Source organism: Oncorhynchus gorbuscha, linkage group LG13, assembly GCF_021184085.1.
Source record: "Oncorhynchus gorbuscha isolate QuinsamMale2020 ecotype Even-year linkage group LG13, OgorEven_v1.0, whole genome shotgun sequence".
In the NCBI taxonomy this organism is placed as follows: Eukaryota; Metazoa; Chordata; class Actinopteri; order Salmoniformes; family Salmonidae; genus Oncorhynchus; species Oncorhynchus gorbuscha.
Genome location: NC_060185.1, coordinates 69,509,468 through 69,527,606, shown reverse-complemented (window position 1 = coordinate 69,527,606; position 18,139 = coordinate 69,509,468). Strand labels below are relative to the sequence as shown.

Genomic DNA, 18,139 nt, shown 5'->3' with positions numbered 1-18,139 from the left:
CCTGAACGCATCTGAAAGAGAGAAGAACTTCACCCTGGCCTTCAACACAGCAGAGTACCAAGCTGTGTCTGAGTGTGTTGTAAAGTAATCATCCACTCTCTCTCTCTCTCTCTCTTTCTCTCTCTCTCTCTCTCTGTTGCTGTGTATATATTTCTATATCTCTCTCTGTCTCTATTTATCTCCTCTCTCTCTCTCTCTCTCTCTCTCTCTCTCTCTCTCTCTCTCTCTCTCTCTCTCTCTCTCTCTCTGTTGCTGTGTCTATATTTCTATATCTCTCTCTGTCTCTATTTCTCTCCTCTCTCTCTCGCTCTTTCTCTGTTGCTGTGTCTATATTCTGTCTCTCTCTCTCTCTCTCTCTCTCTCTCTCTCTCTCTCTCTCTCTCTCTCTCTCTCTCTCTCTCTCTCTCTCTCTCTCTTTCTGTCTCTATTTCTCTCCTCTCTCTCTCTCTCTCTCTCTCTCTCTCTCTCTCTCTCTCTCTCTCTCTCTCTCTCTCTCTCTCTCTCTCTCTCTCTCTCTCTCTCTCTGTCTCTATATTTCCTCCTTCTATCTCTCTGTCTCTCTCTCTCTCTCTCTCTCTCTCTCTCTCTCTCTCTCTCTCTCTCTCTCTCTCTCTCTCTCTCTCTGTTGCTGTGTCTATATTTCTATATCTCTCTCTGTCTCTATTTCTCTCCTTCTCTCTCTCTCTCTCTCTCTCTCTCTCTCTCTCTCTCTCTCTCTCTCTCTCTCTCTCTCTCTCTCTCTCTCTCTCTCTCTCTCTCTCTCTCTCTCTCTCTCTCTCTCTCTCTCTCTGTGCTGTGTCTATCTCTCTCTCTCTCTCTCTCTCTCTCTCTCTCTCTCTCTCTCTCTTTCTCTCTCTCTCTCTCTCTCTGTCTCTATTTCTCTCCTTCTCTCTCTCTGTCTCTCTTTTGACGTATGCGGTCATGGATTTGAGGAAGTTACGCTGTGTCCTGGCAAAGAGGGTCTTGTGATCCGAGGTGTAAAAACTGAATTATGACATTATCAGACCTTGTGGTCGTTATTCATAGTTTACTTACATCACCCATTGAGTCTACCAGCCCTTTTCACTTTACTAGTAGGGAGTGAATGAGTGAGAGAGGGACCACATGAATGTTAAAGGCTAAGTGCTAATGCCCTTGATACGCATTGAAAGACACTGGTCATTCACTAGCAATGTAAATAGCAACAGTTTAGACAAGCAAATGAGTACAGACAAATGAACAGTCCTTTTTACAGATGGGATATATTTTGGAAGTATCTCTCCCATATGTCATTTAATTCGCTTCCATGGTGTGTATTGGCTTTCTTTCGTTGTATCTTTTCCTTCACATTCATGTGTTCGCCATCAGACAAAACCCTGAAAATAGGACTTCATTTGGTGAGAGAGAGAGGGATTTAGGGGAGAGGAGGGGTCAAATGAAGGGGAGGGGAGACTGGGTGGAAGGAAGGCTATATAAACTATAAAAGAGAGTTGAGGGAAGAGAGGGGAGTAGTTTTCTAAGAGTAGCTGGAGAGCTTCTTCTGAACTGTGAGTAAGTGGTTCATTTGTCCACAAAACTGGATGTTGCGACAGGGCAGTTGTCTCTTTTTTATTACATCTAGTTTCTTTGGCAATATGTTTGGAATGTTAGATATGTATGTTTGTCTTCAATGCGACTGCTGCAAAATGCAATGGCCAGTCGATCAAAACGACACAGAAAAGCCTTATTTTAGGGTATATGCTATTCAAGAGGGCATTCAAGAGAGTCTTGAGATTTGAAATCACTTTCAGAGAAGAGATGGGCTTTTAAAAATCTTTGTTGGGTTTTGTTTTCTGATTTGCTCTTTTTCTTGTTTTCTCTCTTAGGGGAAGTGACTCCACCAGGGAACCTAAAAAGAGTGAAAGTGTGGGACAAGACCATGCTGGGTTGTGAGGGTGAGGCGGTGGTGCGGCGGTGGCTGACCCTGGTCACAGGATTGCTGGAGTGCCTGTGTTTTGCGGGGGTCGTTTTTGGCTGGGCCTCCCTGGTGTTCGTCCTGAAGACGGAAGGCTACTTCAGCTACCTGTGTGTCAACACTACCGGGGTCAATGGAACACAATTCCTAGGTCAGTGACTGAGACACCTCACCATCCCGTTTCAAACACATTCTCACATAATGTATCATTTGTTTGGATTCACAGTATATCTTACAATACAAATAAATATGTTAAAGGGCATTCAGAGGCCTGGGCACACTCATGCACACACACACACACACCTGCCCATACTGACAGCACTCTGCCTGTGTGTGTGTGTGTGCGTGCGCGCGCATGTGTGTGTGTGTGTGTCAGACTGCAGTGCTCAGGATGAACAGTTCTCCCTCGTCTTCACCATCGCTTCCTTCATGAACAACTTCTTGCTGCTGCCCAATGGCTTTCTGTTCGACCGGTTTGGCACCATGGTGGCCAGGTTGCTGGGAATGTGAGTCTTTTTTGTAAACATGTTATAACGCATCATTAAGCGGCACAGGGTTGATAACCTATATTCAACCATATCCATCATTTAAACAACCTAATGCAGTAGTGTCACTAAAACAAGATACTGAGCACAACTATATGAGCCTTGTCTTATCTTATCTTGTGACTGTATCTTGACCTTTCCCGCAAATCTCCCGTTGACAACAACCATTGATTTGCGCTTAGTCTTGAGTTACCCGCAATGGTAAGACAGTATATTATAGAGTCTTGTTAAACGTTTAAGAATCTGTTCAGAGTTAATGAGGCTTTAATACATGCCTAATCTCATGGGAGTTGAGATTTCGTTGTCTCTGGTCGATGCTGCACTAACGGCTCATTGTATGGCTGTTAGACTGAGAGACCTTCAAAAAGCACAGTGCTATGAAGCAAGCCAGACAGCTGGCAATAAGGCCCGAGGGGGTGTGTTTTATAACCAATATATCACGGCTAAGGGTTGTTCTTAAGCACGACGCAACGGGAGTGCCTGGATACAGCCATTAGCCGTGGTATATTGATCATACAAACCTCCCAGGTGCCTTATTGCTATTATAAACTGGTTACGAACGTAATTAGAGCAGTAATTTTCTGTCATACCTGTGGTATATTGTCTGATATTTCAGCCAATCAGCATCCAGGACCCAAACTACTCAGTTTATAATACTAAACTAAACACAGTCTGCCATTGCCTCAGCCATAACAGAGAACCTCTTTCAGTCTCTCTTTTTACCACTCTCTCCAACAGTTTCACTCTGTCCCTGCCCATCTGTCTCTCTGTTTGTGGTATTTAAGTGATGGTGGAAAGCATGAGGATGTGTACCCTCTGGGTGCTAAGTCACTATTTTTCTGTCTGTCACATCCTGTTATTTATTTTTGGAGGGGTTCCCATGTCTGTTCACAATAACAGATGTGGAGAAAGCTCTGGGAGAAGCAAGGGAGAGGGGAATTGTGTGTGTTTGTGTGAGTGAAAGAGAGAGAGAGAGAGAGAGAGAGAGAGAGAGAGAGAGAGAGAGAGAGAGAGAGAGAGAGAGAGAGAGAGAGAGAGAGAGAGAGAGAGAGAGAGAGAGAGAGAGAGAGAGAGAGAGAAAAGAAAGCCAAGGATAGGCCAATGGAAAGTGCGTTGAGTTGTCTGGGCTTCTAGTTTCCTGTTGGAGTAGATTGGACTCAGTGCCGAGTTATTCAAGAGATGGTGCAAGACAGCGCTAGAGGGCGAGCACTGCCAGAGGTAAGGAATGGAGGGGGAGTCGACATGCCAAGCAGAGAGGGAATGAGAAAGAGGAATGAAGTTGGACAGGGTGGGAGACATTTACAGATATAGTTAAGGGCTGGGGGTTATGTTGTTGACTGTGAGTGTTCGGGGTGTGGTTGAGCCTGGGGTTGATGGGGTTAGGCTGGGCCAACTAGGGTTAATGTGGCACAGACCCAGTTACTGAAAAAACCTTCCATAGCCCAAGATTCCAAATCTGCATCAACAAACTCCCCACACACCTCCTCCTAAGCCAATCAGAAGCAAATCCATATGTTTTCACTCTAGGTGGAGGGGAATTGAAAAGAGAAGGAATGCAAATGGAGAGAGGATAGAGACTAGAGAGGGAGGTTTATGTGTAACTCTGTGTTGTTGTTTTTGTCGCACTGCTTTGCTTTCTCTTGGCCAGGTCACAGTTGTAAATGAGAACTTGTTCTCAACTGGCCTACCTGGTTAAATAAAGGTGAAATAATTAAAATAGAAGAGGTTGAGGTGTGATCTAGACCTCGTCGCGAGGACCAGGAAAACACAGCTGATGTGGGCTAAGGCTCTTAAAACAGGGCTAGGATAGTGGGAGAAACAACCAGAGGGCAAGAATACGAGAAGTTAAACTGAGTTTTTTTTTAACATTACCCGCTGACTGGTCTCATTGTGACATTGTGTTTCTGATTGTCAGCAAGTGTGTATGTGTGTGTCTTCTCCAGATCAGTGTACACCTCTGGTGCCTTGTTTGTGGCCTTCTCAAGTTCAGGTAAAATCATTGACTTTTCAAAAACATGCTTTATGGCACAGCTTACCCAAACCCCAAAGCGTTTGATACATTTTTATCAACAGTTTGTGACCCTTTTGTCAGCAGTTCGCGAGATTTCAAGAGAACTAAGTCTGTTCTTTTTCTTCTTCTCTCAGCTCTGTCCGTTCTCCTCTTCCCGGCGCTGTCCTGCATCTCTGTGGGAGGCATCATGTTTCTGGTCACCAACATGCAGGTCTGTTCTCTCATATTCATTCCCTCCCGAATAAACATCAGTCATGTACACAGCAGTCCTCAGGGCAGAGGAGCTCTCTCAGTAATTAAAGAGGACCACGACTGGGAACACACTCATGATATAGCAAAGCCTTGCCTTGGGCCATGCTTTTGATTCTGTTTGATTTGGGGTTTTGTCAGTCTGTGGTGTGTACTCATGAAATATGCTTCACCTCTCTATTACTCCTGTAGATAGGCAACCTGTTTGGTTCCGCTCGCTCCACCATCATCACCCTCTACAATGGTGCCTTCGACTCCTCCTCCGCACTCTTTCTCATCATCAAGGTAAAACACACACACACACACACAGAGATTATAAATTGATAGCTGTCAATGAGGTAATGATTATGATGATGGTGGTGGTGATGATGATGGTGATAATGATGGCATCCCTCCTGCCTCTCTTCTGCTCTAGCTGCTATTTGAGGCTGGGATCTCTCTGCGTGCCTCTTTCCTCTTCCTGGCTGCGTGTGGCATCATCCACCTGGTCAGGACCTTCCTCCTGCTACCCAGAACACACATCCCCTACCCCCTCCCTGAGGGCTACACCTATGGGTAAGAACACATCCCCTACCCCTCCCTGAGGGCTACACCTATGGGTAAGAACACATCCCCTACCCCCTCCCTGAGGGCTACACCTATGGGTAAGAACACATCCCCTACCCCCTCCCTGAGGGCTACACCTATGGGTAAGAACACATCCCCTACCCCTCCCTGAGGGCTACACCTAGGTGAAAGAACACATCCCCTACCCCCTCCCTGAGGGCTACACCTATGGGTAAGAACACATCCCCTACCCCCTCCCTGAGGGATACACCTATGGGTAAGAACACATCCCCTACCCCCTCCCTGAGGGCTACAACTATGGGTAAGAACACATCCCCTACCCCTCCCTGAGGGATACACCTATGGGTAAGAACACATCCCCTACCCCCTCCCTGAGGGATACACCTATGGGTAAGAACACATCCCCTACCCCCTCTCTGAGTGCTACACCTATGGGTAAGAACACATCCCCTACCCCTCACTGAGGGCTACACCTATGGGTAAGAACACATCCCCTACCCCCTCCCTGAGGGCTACACCTATGGGTAAGAACACATCCCCTACCCCCTCCCTGAGGGATACACCTACGGGTAAGAACACATCCCCTACCCCCTCCCTGAGGGCTACACCTATGGGTAAGAACACATCCCCTACCCCCTCCGAGGGCTACACTTATGGGTAGGAACACATCCCCTACCCCCTTCCTGAGGGCTACACCTATGGGTAAGAACACATCCCCTACCCCCTCCATGAGGGCTACACCTATGGGTAAGAACACATCCCCTACCCCCTCCCTGAGGGCTACACCTATGGGTAAGAACACATCCCCTACCCCCTCCCTGAGTGCTACACCTGTGGGTAAGAACACATCCCCTACCCATCCCTGAGGGCTACACCTATGGGTAAGAACACATCCCCTACCCCCTCCGAGGGCTACACTTATGGGTAGGAACACATCCCCTAACCCTCCCTGAGGGCTACACCTATGGGTAAGAACACATCCCCTACCCCCTCCCTGAGGGATACACCGAGGTGAAAGAACACATCCCCTACCCCTCCCTGAGGGCTACACCTAGGTGAAAGAACACATCCCCTACCCCTCCCTGAGGGATACACCTATGGTGAAAGAACACATCCCCTACCCCCTCCCTGAGGGATACACCTTATGAGGTGAAAGAACACATCCCCTACCCCCTCCCTGAGGGATACACCTATGGGTAAGAACACATCCCCTACCCCCTCCCTGAGGGCTACACCTATGGGTAAGAACACATCCCCTACCCCTCCCTGAGGGATACACCTATGGGTAAGAACACATCCCCTACCCCCTCCCTGAGGGCTACACCTATGGGTAAGAACACATCCCCTACCCCCTCCCTGAGGGATACACCTATGGGTAAGAACACATCCCCTACCCCTCCCTGAGGCCTACACCTATGGGTAAGAACACATCCCCTACCCCTCCCTGAGGGCTACACCTATGAGTAAGAACACATCCCCTACCCCCTCCTGAGGGATACACCTATGGGTAAGAACACATCCCCTACCCCCTCCCTGAGGCCTACAGCTATGGGTAAGAACACATCCCCTACCCCTCCCTGAGGGCTACACCTATGGGTAAGAACACATCCCCTACCCCTCCGAGGGCTACACCTATGGGTAAGAACACATCCCCTACCCCCTTCCTGAGGGCTACACCTATGGGTAAGAACACATCCCCTACCCCTCCCTGAGGGCTACACCTATGGGTAAGAACACATCCCCTACCCCCTCCCTGAGGGCTACACCTATGGGTAAGAACACATCCCCTACCCCCTCCCTGAGGGCTACACCTGTGGGTAAGAACACATCCCCTACCCATCCCTGAGGGCTACACCTATGGGTAAGAACACATCCCCTACCCCTCCGAGGGCTACACTTATGGGAAAGAACACATCCCCTAACCCTCCCTGAGGGCTACACCTATGGGTAAGAACACATCCCCTACCCCCTCCCTGAGGGATACACCGAGGTGAAAGAACACATCCCCTACCCCTCCCTGAGGGCTACACCTAGGTGAAAGAACACATCCCCTACCCCCTCCCTGAGGGCTACACCTAGGTGAAAGAACACATCCCCTACCCCCTCCCTGAGGGATACACCTAGGTGAAAGAACACATCCCCTACCCCCTCCCTGAGGGATACACCTAGGTGAAAGAACACATCCCCTACCCCTCCCTGAGGGATACACCTAAGTGAAAGAACACATCCCCTACCCCCTCACTGAGGGCTACACCTAGGTGAAAGAACACATCCCCTACCCCCTCCCTGAGGGCTACACCTAGGTGAAAGAACACATCCCCTACCCCCTCCCTGAGGGATACACCTAGGTGAAAGAACACATCCCCTACCCCCTCCCTGAGGGATACACCTAGGTGAAAGAACAGGAGTTGGACAGAAAATTGACCCAGGGAAAGAAGGGAATACATGTCTGCTTAGTGTTTGTTGCTCTTAGCAGAAGCTCTAACAAACTAGAGACCCCAGCACACCCCCTGTGGGTCCAGTCTGTCTGTTCTCTGTGTGACTCAAACCAGTGTTGCTATTACTTCCTGTGACAGAATAAACTGTGGCCAGACCAAGACTTTTAGCCCGGAGCAGACAGCAGCAATTGCCAGCGCGCAGAGTGAAGATGTCACGGAGGAAACGCCTTTTAACAAGGAGAGCGCAGAGAAAGGTGTGTAGATTTAGGTTAAGTTGATATCAGCCCTTCTCGTTCCCTTGTCCCATATATTCATGATTGGTTGACCATACAGACCTTGTTAACTGCAATTATGTAATCTGTGTGTATTTGTGACTGATTTGACCTCTTCCTCTCCTCCCCAACCCCTCTCAGTGGCTACTTTCTGGGAGTGTTTCCTGTCCAAGTTCTTCCTCTGGCACCTGGTGTGGCTATCTGTCATGCAGCTGAGACACTACCTGTTCATCGGCACCCTCAACCCCATGCTGCAGAGACTGACCCAGGGAGAACCCTCTCTGGGTACACACACACATACACACTCACACACACACACACACTTACAAATAAATGCCTATTGTCAGACATTATACTTATGCATCAGCCATTATACATATGCCAAAACTATGTGGACACCCCTTCAAATTAGTGGCTCCGGCTATTTCAGCCACACCCGTTGCTGACAGGTGTATAAAACCGAGCATACAGCCATGGAATATCCATAGATGAGCATTAGTCATAGAATGGACCGCACTGAAGAGCTCAGTGACTTTCAACGTGGCACCGTCATATGATGCCACCTTTCCAACAAGTCAGTTCTTCAAATTCCTGCTAGAGCTGCACCGGTCAACTGTAAGTGCTGTTATTGTGTAGTGGAAACATCTAGGAGTAACAACGGCTCAGCTGTGAAGTGGTAAGCCACACAAACGCACAGAATGGGACCGCCGAGTGCTGAAGCGTGTAGCGCGTAGAAATGGTCTGTTCTCGGTTGCAACACTCGCTACCGAGTTCCAAGCTGCCTCTTGAAGCAACGTCAGCGCAAGAACGGTTCATCTCGTGCTTCAAGAAATGAGACTCCATGAAATTAGATTCGTTCACCATCTGGCAGTCCGATGGACAAATCTGGGTTTGGCGGATGCCAGGAGAACGCTGCCTGCCCCCATGCATAGTGCCAACTGTGAAGTTTGGTGAAGGAGGAATAATGATCCGGGGCTGTTTTTCATTGTTCGGGCCCCTTAGATTTAGTGAAGCGAAATCTTAACTCTACAGCGTACAATAACATTCTAGATGATTCTGTGCTTCCGACTTTGTGGCAACAGTTTGGGAAAGGCCCTTTCCTGCTTCAGTATGACATTGCCCCCGTGCACAAAGTGAGGTCAATACAGAAATGGTTTGTCGAGATCGGTGTGGAAGAACTTGACTGGCCTGCACAGAGCCCTGACCTCAACCCCATCGAACACCTTTGGGATGAATTGGATCACCAACTGCGAGCCAGGCCTAATCGCCCAACACCAGTGCCCAACTTCACTAATGCTCTTGTGGCTGAATGGAAGCAACTCCCTGCAGCAACACTCAAACATCTAGTGGGAAGCCTTCCCAAAAGAGTGGAGGTTGTTATAGCAGTAAAGGGGGGACAAACTCTATATTAATGCCCACGATTTTGGAATTAGATGTACTTTTATACTTTTGGCCATGTAGTGTATTACTGTCTTAACCGTTTATAAATATCTTACTGATGTTTAATAAAGTAGACTTACAAACAAAAGTTGTTTAAAGTGTAACTCTTCTCTCTTTCTAAGCACAAACTTATTCCACTCTGTTTTTCCCTGCAGTGAGCACATACACCAATGCTTTTGCTGTGACACAGCTTTGTGGGGTGCTGTGTGCCCCCTGGAACGGCCTCATCATGGACCGACACAAGGGCAAGCCCAGGGCCCCAGGTAAAATCCTCACCTACAGACACTAATGCAAATTCTCTACAACACACATGTGAAACCTCACACACTCACTGTTATGAGAATTTTGTTATCAGTGTTCATAAACTTCAATTATTCTACTCAGTCTGCAACCCAGAGTTTGTAAGATTCTGGTTTAAATGAAACAGACAGATTTCTCAGCTCAACTATAGTCAAAATGTTTATTCACGAGGACATCCTAGTCCGTTGTACAAAAATATGCATTTTATACTGGCTCCTTACGCACATACCTTCACACACAAACAGTAGGTATCCTACGCACATACAAACATAAAAAACAGTAGTTGAGTTGTATCCTTCTCCAGAGTTCTCACCACTGTGTATCACTACCCAGCCGACAGTTCCATTCCCCCGAGATTAGGGAAACCTTGAGAAGTACTCCCTATGATATCATAAATTCCTCAGAGGCCTAGCCAGGTCGGTCCAAACAAAGTTGAACTGTTCTCAGGTTCTTTTCTTCAGCACACACATACAAATTCAAATCCTAAGCTACGCCTTGCTCAGACAGTCTGTGTTTTTCCACTATACAAATGCATTGTTTAACCTAATTCTGACTAAAACTACACACATCATCAGATTATAATTTTATGATTCTAATCAATTTCATACAGTTATAAGGTTTCAGAGTGGAATTATTTTATCATTATCTTTCAACATATACATTATTTTATCACTCACACTCCAAACCAAACACACAAAGAACATTCTTTCACAGGTCATTTATTTTTGCTATGCCAACAATTTCAGAATGTAACAGGCTATTACTTCAATTTCAGTTAAAACTCCATAAAACAAGTCTCAAATATAAGGATGTCTATACATTACAGCTGTTTTCAAATACATTTCTCTGCTATTAAGAGTTTTACTGGAGGAACATTTGGGCTGAAGAGCCTCTGACCTTCAGTACATTACTGCTTGGAAAGGGGTGACTGAAGTGGTGTTGTCGTATGCTACCTAAGGAGGTGGTGTAGAAATGGAGAAGACAGAATTAAATTGAGATTAACATCTTCACACTACTGAAATTAGTGTACAAGACTGTATTTTTGTGAAAACTCGTAAGTGAAATCATACTCTAAACTAACTTCAACACCAGATCCCTGAGAACTGCTTGATTTTCTGACCCTGATACCTAACTGTGAAGGGGGCGGGGAAGGGTGTAAAATATGCATGGGTTTGTACACACAACACTAATATTATCTGTGTGTTTGTGTGTGTATATGTGTGTGGGCATACTGTATGTTTTGGTGTATGTGTGTTGTGTGTGTGTGCAGGAATGAGTGAGAAGGAGGCAGACCTGCGTGCATCAGTGCTCTCCCTGACCCTGACGGCGCTGCAGTGTGTCCTGTTCTCCATCTGTGCCTCCACTCCCTTCCTCCCCCTCCAGTACCTCACCTTCATCCTGCAGGTCCTCAACCGATCCTTCCTCTATGGAGGCAATGCAGCCTTCATCAGCATTGCGTGAGTCACACACACACACACACACACACACACACACACACACACACACACACACACACACACACACACACACACACACACACACACACACACACACACACACACACACACACACACACACACACACACACACACACACACACACACACACAATAACAAACATTATGCAACAGGATAAGGGGAGTACAGATAGACGCTCACACATTCTTAGAGTCATACTCTTGTACAGTAGTAACAAATGAATTAAATTATCTCCCTTGCCTCCCTCCCTCTGTAGTTTTCCTCCGTGTCATTTTGGGAAGCTGTACGGTATGCTCATGGCTCTGTCTGCAGTGGTGGCTCTGGTGCAGTACCCCTGCTTCACGCTGGTCAAAGGAGTGTTGGGAGGAGACCCACTATATGTGAGTGGAGTTACTGTTATCATAATGACCAGAGACTACCTTTACCTCTGGGAGAGCTTTGCAGCAGGCTTTAACCTGTACCATTATGTTCTGATGTCGACTTATTGCAGAGTGGTGATCCCATCTCCCTTCCCCCTCATCACTCCCTCTCTTTTTTCTCTTTCCTCTACAGGTGAACATAGCCCTGACGTTACTTAGCCTGCTGGCTTTCATTCATCCTGTCTGTGTTTATCTGCACTGTTGTGGCCTGGCAGCCCAGAGGGGTAAACCCAAGGACACTCTCCCCTCCCCCTCCTCCTAGACCAGCTCTAAAAAGGGAAACAAACACACACTTTAAAAAGGCCATAGGGAAACAAACACACACTTTAAAAAGGCCATAGGGAAACAAACACACACTTTAAAAAGGCCATTTCAACCCTCGCTCCTCTGTTTCTTCTACAGTTTGTATATTATATACAGTTGAAGTCGGATGTTTACATACACCTTAGCCAAATACATTTAAACTCAGTTTTTCACAATTCCTGACATTTAATCCTGGTAAAAATGCCCTGTCTTAGGTCAGTTAGGATCATAACTTTATTTTAAGAATGTGAAATGTTAGAATAATAGTAGAGAGAATGATTTATTTCAGCTTTTATTTCTTTCACCACATTCCCAGTGGGTCAGAAGTTGAAATACACTCAATTAGTATTTGGTAGCATTGCCTTTAAATTGTTTAACTTGGGTCAAACGTTTCAGGTAGCCTTTCCACAAGCTTCCCACAATACGTTGGGTGAATTCTGGCCCATTCCTCCTGACAGAGCTGGTGTAACTGAGTCAGGTTTGTAGGCCTTCTTGCTCACACACGCTTTTTCAGTTCTACCCAAAAATGTTCAAAAGGGTTGAGGTCAGGGCTTTGTGATGGCCACTCCAGTACCTTGACTTTGTTGTCCTTAAGCCATTTTGCCACAACTTTGGAAGTATGCTTGGGGTCATTGTCCATTTGGGAGACCCATTTGCGACCAAGCTTTTAACTTTTATACATGTCTTATATCAGGATTTTAGCCAATTCTGTCAGAGTGGGAACAAAAACTGTTTACAGACTCCTCCTAAGTGCTAATGTTATTTTTCAGCCCTGCATTGACTGCCCCATTGGTTGGTCTTGGCTACAGCTGAAGCCCATAGGCTACTATTGTATGTATTGTAGTTGAAAATGTATGTGATCTGGTGCATTCTAGCTAGCTAGAATGCCTCCTTTTATTCCACTTTAAGCAGTGTTAACTGTGCACTTTGACACTGCTGCCCAAAGGACAACAACACATATAAACACATCTAGTGTTTACTACTCCTGTTAGAATAAGGATTCATTGATGTGATAATCAGTTTGAGGTATAGGAAGTGTAAGGGATTTACAGATCTAAGAAACTGCTCAGCAACGTGAGAAGGTCAGGAGCAAGAAGATGATCAGATAATGTTGTTGATCTTTTCTCATCCTGTCATACACAACTGTCTGGCTTTTTACATAACTCAACTGAACTGACCACAGGTTCCACGCTGGGTCCCCAGTGTCTCAAATGTTAAATTCCTTCAGGAGTTTGAGAGACCATTTGGTCAGGAAAGGCAGTGCAGGTCTGGCAGCTACTGACCTAAACTGTGGAAAACAGCTTGTTTCCTGTTGGCATTTACTTCCCTCCTCTGAACAAACAGTGTCATGATGATGGGCTTTGTAAAGTGTTTTAAAGTATTTTATCAACTAATATCATAACAGCGAGAACCTTTATAGGGTTTATTTATAGTAGAACAGGATGTGGTAATCACGGCTATCAGCAAACAGTATTGCACAGCACGATCATCCCCCCCTCTGAATAAACCTGAATGTCTGGTTTCGATAGCAGAGATAGACCACTTATGCCTTATACATGGAAGTCAACAACATTGAAGAGACTATTACATTTGTATTAAGAATGTACTGTATTAATCGTGAAGGGATTATTTCAATGCAGGACATGCAGGGACTATAGCATTAGGTAGGTGTGTGTATATATATATATATATATATATATATATATATATATATATATATATATATATATATATATATATATATATATATATATATATATATATATATATATATATATATATATATATATATATATATAGATATTTATTTATTTTACCTTAGCAACTATGTAAAACACTTTAAAATGACAAATAAGTACACATCATACTTGTTTTTGTTTATAGTGTTTATCGATGATAAAACAATGCATGTTCTTTAAACTGAAAAACTTTATCTTTAGGCATTGTTTAAAGTACTTAGGTTAAGCAAATTGGCTTGTCCTAATAGTAACCCATTAGAGTTGTGGTGAGATGTTTTGGGGAATTATAGATGTATATCTAATATTTTGGATGCTAGAAAGTAAACATTGTGAGCAACGTGTTTAATCATATAACTTTGGTAAATTATTATAATATAACAAAAATTTGTTTGTTTTTTGTTTGTTCTCCCCAATTATGTCATATCCAATTACGATCTTGTCTCATCGCTGCAACTCCCCAACGGGCTCGGAGGTCGAGTCATGCGTCCTCCGAAACATGACACGCCAAACCAAACTCCTTAACATCCGCCCGCTTAACCCGGAAGCCAGCCGCACCAATGTGTCTGAGGAAACACAGTTCAACTGACAATCGAGGTCAGTCTGCAGGCGTCCGACCCGCCACAATGAGTCACTAGAGCGCAATGAGCTAATCCTCAATTACCTAAAATGTGTCATTGGTGTTACTACTCCTACAGGTGACAATGGGAAGACATTTTTTTTAAATCTATTAAAATTATGTAAATTATTTCCAAAATGCCATGCCCATATGCCACCGCAATTCAAGAATGACCGTGTGCTAAAGGCGAAGTGAAAATATCAGGTACACATACAGTAGTTTCAAACCCTCTATATCAAGCCTGAAGATGTATGAATGTCCTTCTTTCACATTTCCAGTGAAAAGGCCAAAACAAGCAACGCCACCAAGCAAACAATTCAAAATTATGAGTTGTATTAAAAAGTATCGATTCAACATAGGGAACAATAAATCCACCATACATCGTAAGTATGATTAATAAAATAAATTATACAAAAGTGGAGGCATGTCAAGACTTCCGCCGAAGTCAGCTCCATTTCTCATGTTCCATTTGTTTTGTCTTGTTTCACACACACCTGGTTTTCATTCCATAGTCACACTGCATGTATTTAGTCCTCTGTTCCTCTCCATGTCTTTGTGTGTAATTATTTATTGTTATGTGGACATTTTGTCAGGCGCTGCACTTAAGTATTAGACTGTGTTTTTTGGCACTAGTATGTTTATGTGCTGTCGTTTGTTGACCGGTATTAAAGTGTGCCTGTTTATTATACTCCACTCTCCTGCACTTGACTTCGCCTCCCATATACACGCCTAACAAGGCATGAAGATTTTAAAAAAACTGTACAAAAATCTGTATGCCAATGAAAAATGTTAATGTAAATAAAGTGATGTTAAATTAATTTATTCTCCAGTTTGATTCTTCATTTGCAGTAGTGTAAAGTACTTCAGTAAAAACACTTTAAAGTACTACATAAGTCATTTTGTGGTATCTGTACTTCACTTTACTATTTATATTTGGCAACTTTTACTTTTACTCCACTAAATTCCTAAAGAAAATAATGTACTTTCTACTCCATACATTTTCCTTGACAACCAAAAGTACTCGTTACATTTTAAATGCATAGCAGGACAGGAAAATTGCCTAATTCACATAATTATCAAGAGAACATCCCTGGTCATCCCTACTGCCTCTGATCTGGAGGATTCACTAAACACAAATGCTTCATTTGTAAATGATGTCTGAGTGCTGAAGTATGCCCCTGGCCATTCGTACATTTACATTTTTTAAACAATTGACATCTGTTATGTCTAATATAAAGAATGTGAAATTATTTATACATTCACTTTTGATACTTAAGTATATTTAAAACCAAATACTTTTAGACTTCTAATCAAGTTGCATTTTACTTCAGTCATTTTTTATTAAGGTATCTTCACTTTTACTCAAGAATAACAATTGGGTACATTTTCCACCACTGTCCATTTGTCACTCAATATACGACACAGTGGCAACAGAAACTCACGCAAAACTCATCACTTCATCCAATCTCGTTCACTTACTCACACACACATGCACACTATCCCCTACCCCATGTAAAGTGGGTACTGTCATGTTTTGTCTTATATTGTCTTGTCATTTTGCTTTTCCTTCTGTTCGTTTTCCCCCTGCTGGTCTTTTTAGGTTCGTTCCCCTTTTTCTCTCTCCCTCCCACTCTCTCTTCTCTCTGTCGTTCCGTTCCTGCTCCCAGCTGTTCCTATTCCCCTAATCAATCATTTAGTCTTCCCACACCTGTTCCCTATCTTTTCCCCTGATTAGAGTCCCTATTTCTCCCCTTGTTTTCCGTTTCTGCCCTGTCGGATCCTTGTATATTGTTCACCGTGCTGTGTCTTTGTATCGCCCTGTCGTGTCGTGTTTCCCTCAGATGCTGCGTGGTGAGCAGGTGTCTGAGTCTGCTACGGTCAAGTGCCTTCCCGAGGCAACCTGCAGTTTATTATCGAGTCTCCAGTCAGTTCTCGTGATTACGAGTGATATTGTTTTTATGCTTTATTTACCGCTCCGATTTGTCTAGGAGTATTGCTATTTCCTTAAACTGGATTAAAGACTCTGTTTTCGCCAAGTCGCTTTTGGGTCCTCATTCACCTGCATAACAGAAGGATCCGACCAAAGAATGGACCCAGCGACTACAGACGCTCGTAACACTGCCGTCGAGATCCAAGGAGCCATGCTCGGCAGACACGAGCAGGAATTGTCTGCTGCTCGTCATGCCATGGAGAACCTGGCCGCTCAGGTTTCCGACCTCTCTGGACAGTTCCAGAGTCTTCGTCTCGTGCCACCTGTTACTTCCTGGTCTGCCGAGCCTCCGGAACCTAGGGTTAATAACCCACCTTGCTACTCCGGGCAGCCCAAGGAGTGCCGCTCCTTTCTCACCCAGTGTGATATTGTGTTCTCTCTCCAACCCAACACATACTCTAGAGAGAGAGCTCGGGTTGCTTACGTCATTTCACTCCTTACTGGCCGGGCTCGAGAGTGGGGCACAGCTATCTGGGAGGCAAGGGCTGATTGTTCAAACAATTACCAGAACTTTAAAGAGGAGATGATTCGGGTTTTTGACCGTTCAGTTTTTGGTAGGGAGGCTTCTAGGGCCCTGGCTTCCCTATGCCAAGGTGATCGATCCATAACGGACTACTCTATAGAGTTTCGCACTCTTGCTGCCTCTAGTGACTGGAACGAGCCGGCGCTGCTCGTTCGTTTTCTGGAGGGACTCCACGCAGTGGTCAAAGATGAGATTCTCTCCCGGGAGGTTCCTTCCAGTGTGGACTCTTTGATTGCTCTCGCCATCCGCATAGAACGACGGGTAGATCTTCGTCACCAAGCTCGTGGAAGAGAGCTCGCGTCAACGGTGATTCCCTGCTCCGCATCGCAACCATCTCCCTCCTCTGGCTCAGAGACTGCGCCCATGCAGCTGGGAGGTATTCGCATCTCGACTAAGGAGAGGGAACGGAGGATCACCAACCGCCTGTGCCTCTATTGCGGATTTGATGGACATTTTGTCAATTCATGTCCAGTAAAAGCCAGAGCTCATCAGTAAGCGGAGGGCTACTGGTGAGCGCTACTACTCAGGTCTCTCCATCTAGATCCTGTACTACTATGTCGGTCCATCTACGCTGGACCGGTTCGGGTGCTACATGCAGTGCCTTGATAGACTCTGGGGCTGAGGGTTGTTTCATGGACGAAGCATGGGCTCAGAAACATGACATTCCTTTCAGACAGTTAGACAAGCCTACGCCCATGTTCGCCTTAGATGGTAGTCATCTTCCCAGTATCAGATTTGAGACACTACCTTTAACCCTCACAGTATCTGGTAACCACAGTGAGACTATTTCTTTTTTGATTTTTCGTTCACCTTTTACACCTGTTGTTTTGGGTCATCCCTGGCTAGTATGTCATAATCCTTCTATTAATTGGTCTAGTAATTCTATCCTATCCTGGAACGTTTCTTGTCATGTGAAGTGTTTAATGTCTGCCATCCCTCCCATTTCTTCTGTCCCCACTTCTCAGGAGGAACCTGGCGATTTGACAGGAGTGCCGGAGGAATATCATGATCTGCGCACGGTCTTCAGTCGGTCCCGAGCCAACTCCCTTCCTCCTCACCGGTCGTATGATTGTAGTATTGATCTCCTTCCAGGGACAACTCCTCCTCGGGGTAGACTATACTCTCTGTCGGCTCCCGAACGTAAGGCTCTCGAGGATTATTTGTCTGTGTCTCTTGACGCCGGTACCATAGTGCCTTCTTCCTCTCCGGCCGGGGCGGGGTTCTTTTTTGTTAAGAAAAAGGACGGTACTCTGCGCCCCTGCGTGGATTATCGAGGGCTGAATGACATAACGGTTAAGAATCGTTACCCGCTTCCC

The 18,139-nt window shown here is 45.3% G+C and overlaps 1 protein-coding gene across 2 annotated transcripts; it reads left to right on the top strand.

Annotated features, from left to right (window-relative positions):
- The first annotated feature begins 1,468 nt into the window (after positions 1 to 1,468).
- Positions 1,469 to 12,177, top strand: LOC123993432 (solute carrier family 43 member 3-like). 2 transcript variants are annotated; one of them, XM_046295572.1, is made up of 13 exons: positions 1,469 to 1,530; positions 1,845 to 2,084; positions 2,310 to 2,439; positions 4,422 to 4,468; positions 4,624 to 4,700; positions 4,931 to 5,023; positions 5,154 to 5,293; positions 7,882 to 7,997; positions 8,157 to 8,300; positions 9,611 to 9,718; positions 11,026 to 11,212; positions 11,490 to 11,613; positions 11,786 to 12,177. In XM_046295572.1, the coding sequence occupies exons 2-13, from the start codon at positions 1,898 to 1,900 to the stop codon at positions 11,912 to 11,914; spliced, it is 1,482 nt and encodes a 493-aa protein (XP_046151528.1). In that variant the 5' UTR covers positions 1,469 to 1,530; positions 1,845 to 1,897; the 3' UTR covers positions 11,915 to 12,177. The 2 variants fall into 2 exon arrangements, with proteins under 2 accessions (XP_046151528.1, XP_046151529.1); XM_046295573.1 differs by having other exon boundaries at positions 1,479 to 1,526.
- The last annotated feature ends 5,962 nt before the right edge of the window (positions 12,178 to 18,139 follow it).

Excerpts from the sequence above, each read along its gene's own strand:
- LOC123993432 (XM_046295572.1), top strand. The coding sequence starts at position 1,898 with ATGCTGGGTTGTGAGGGTGAGGCGGTGGTGCGGCGGTGGCTGACCCTG. Across the intron at positions 8,301-9,610 it reads CCAGGGAGAACCCTCTCTGG|TGAGCACATACACCAATGCT; the intron begins GTACACACACAC and ends TTTTCCCTGCAG. Across the intron at positions 11,614-11,785 it reads TGGGAGGAGACCCACTATAT|GTGAACATAGCCCTGACGTT; the intron begins GTGAGTGGAGTT and ends TTTCCTCTACAG.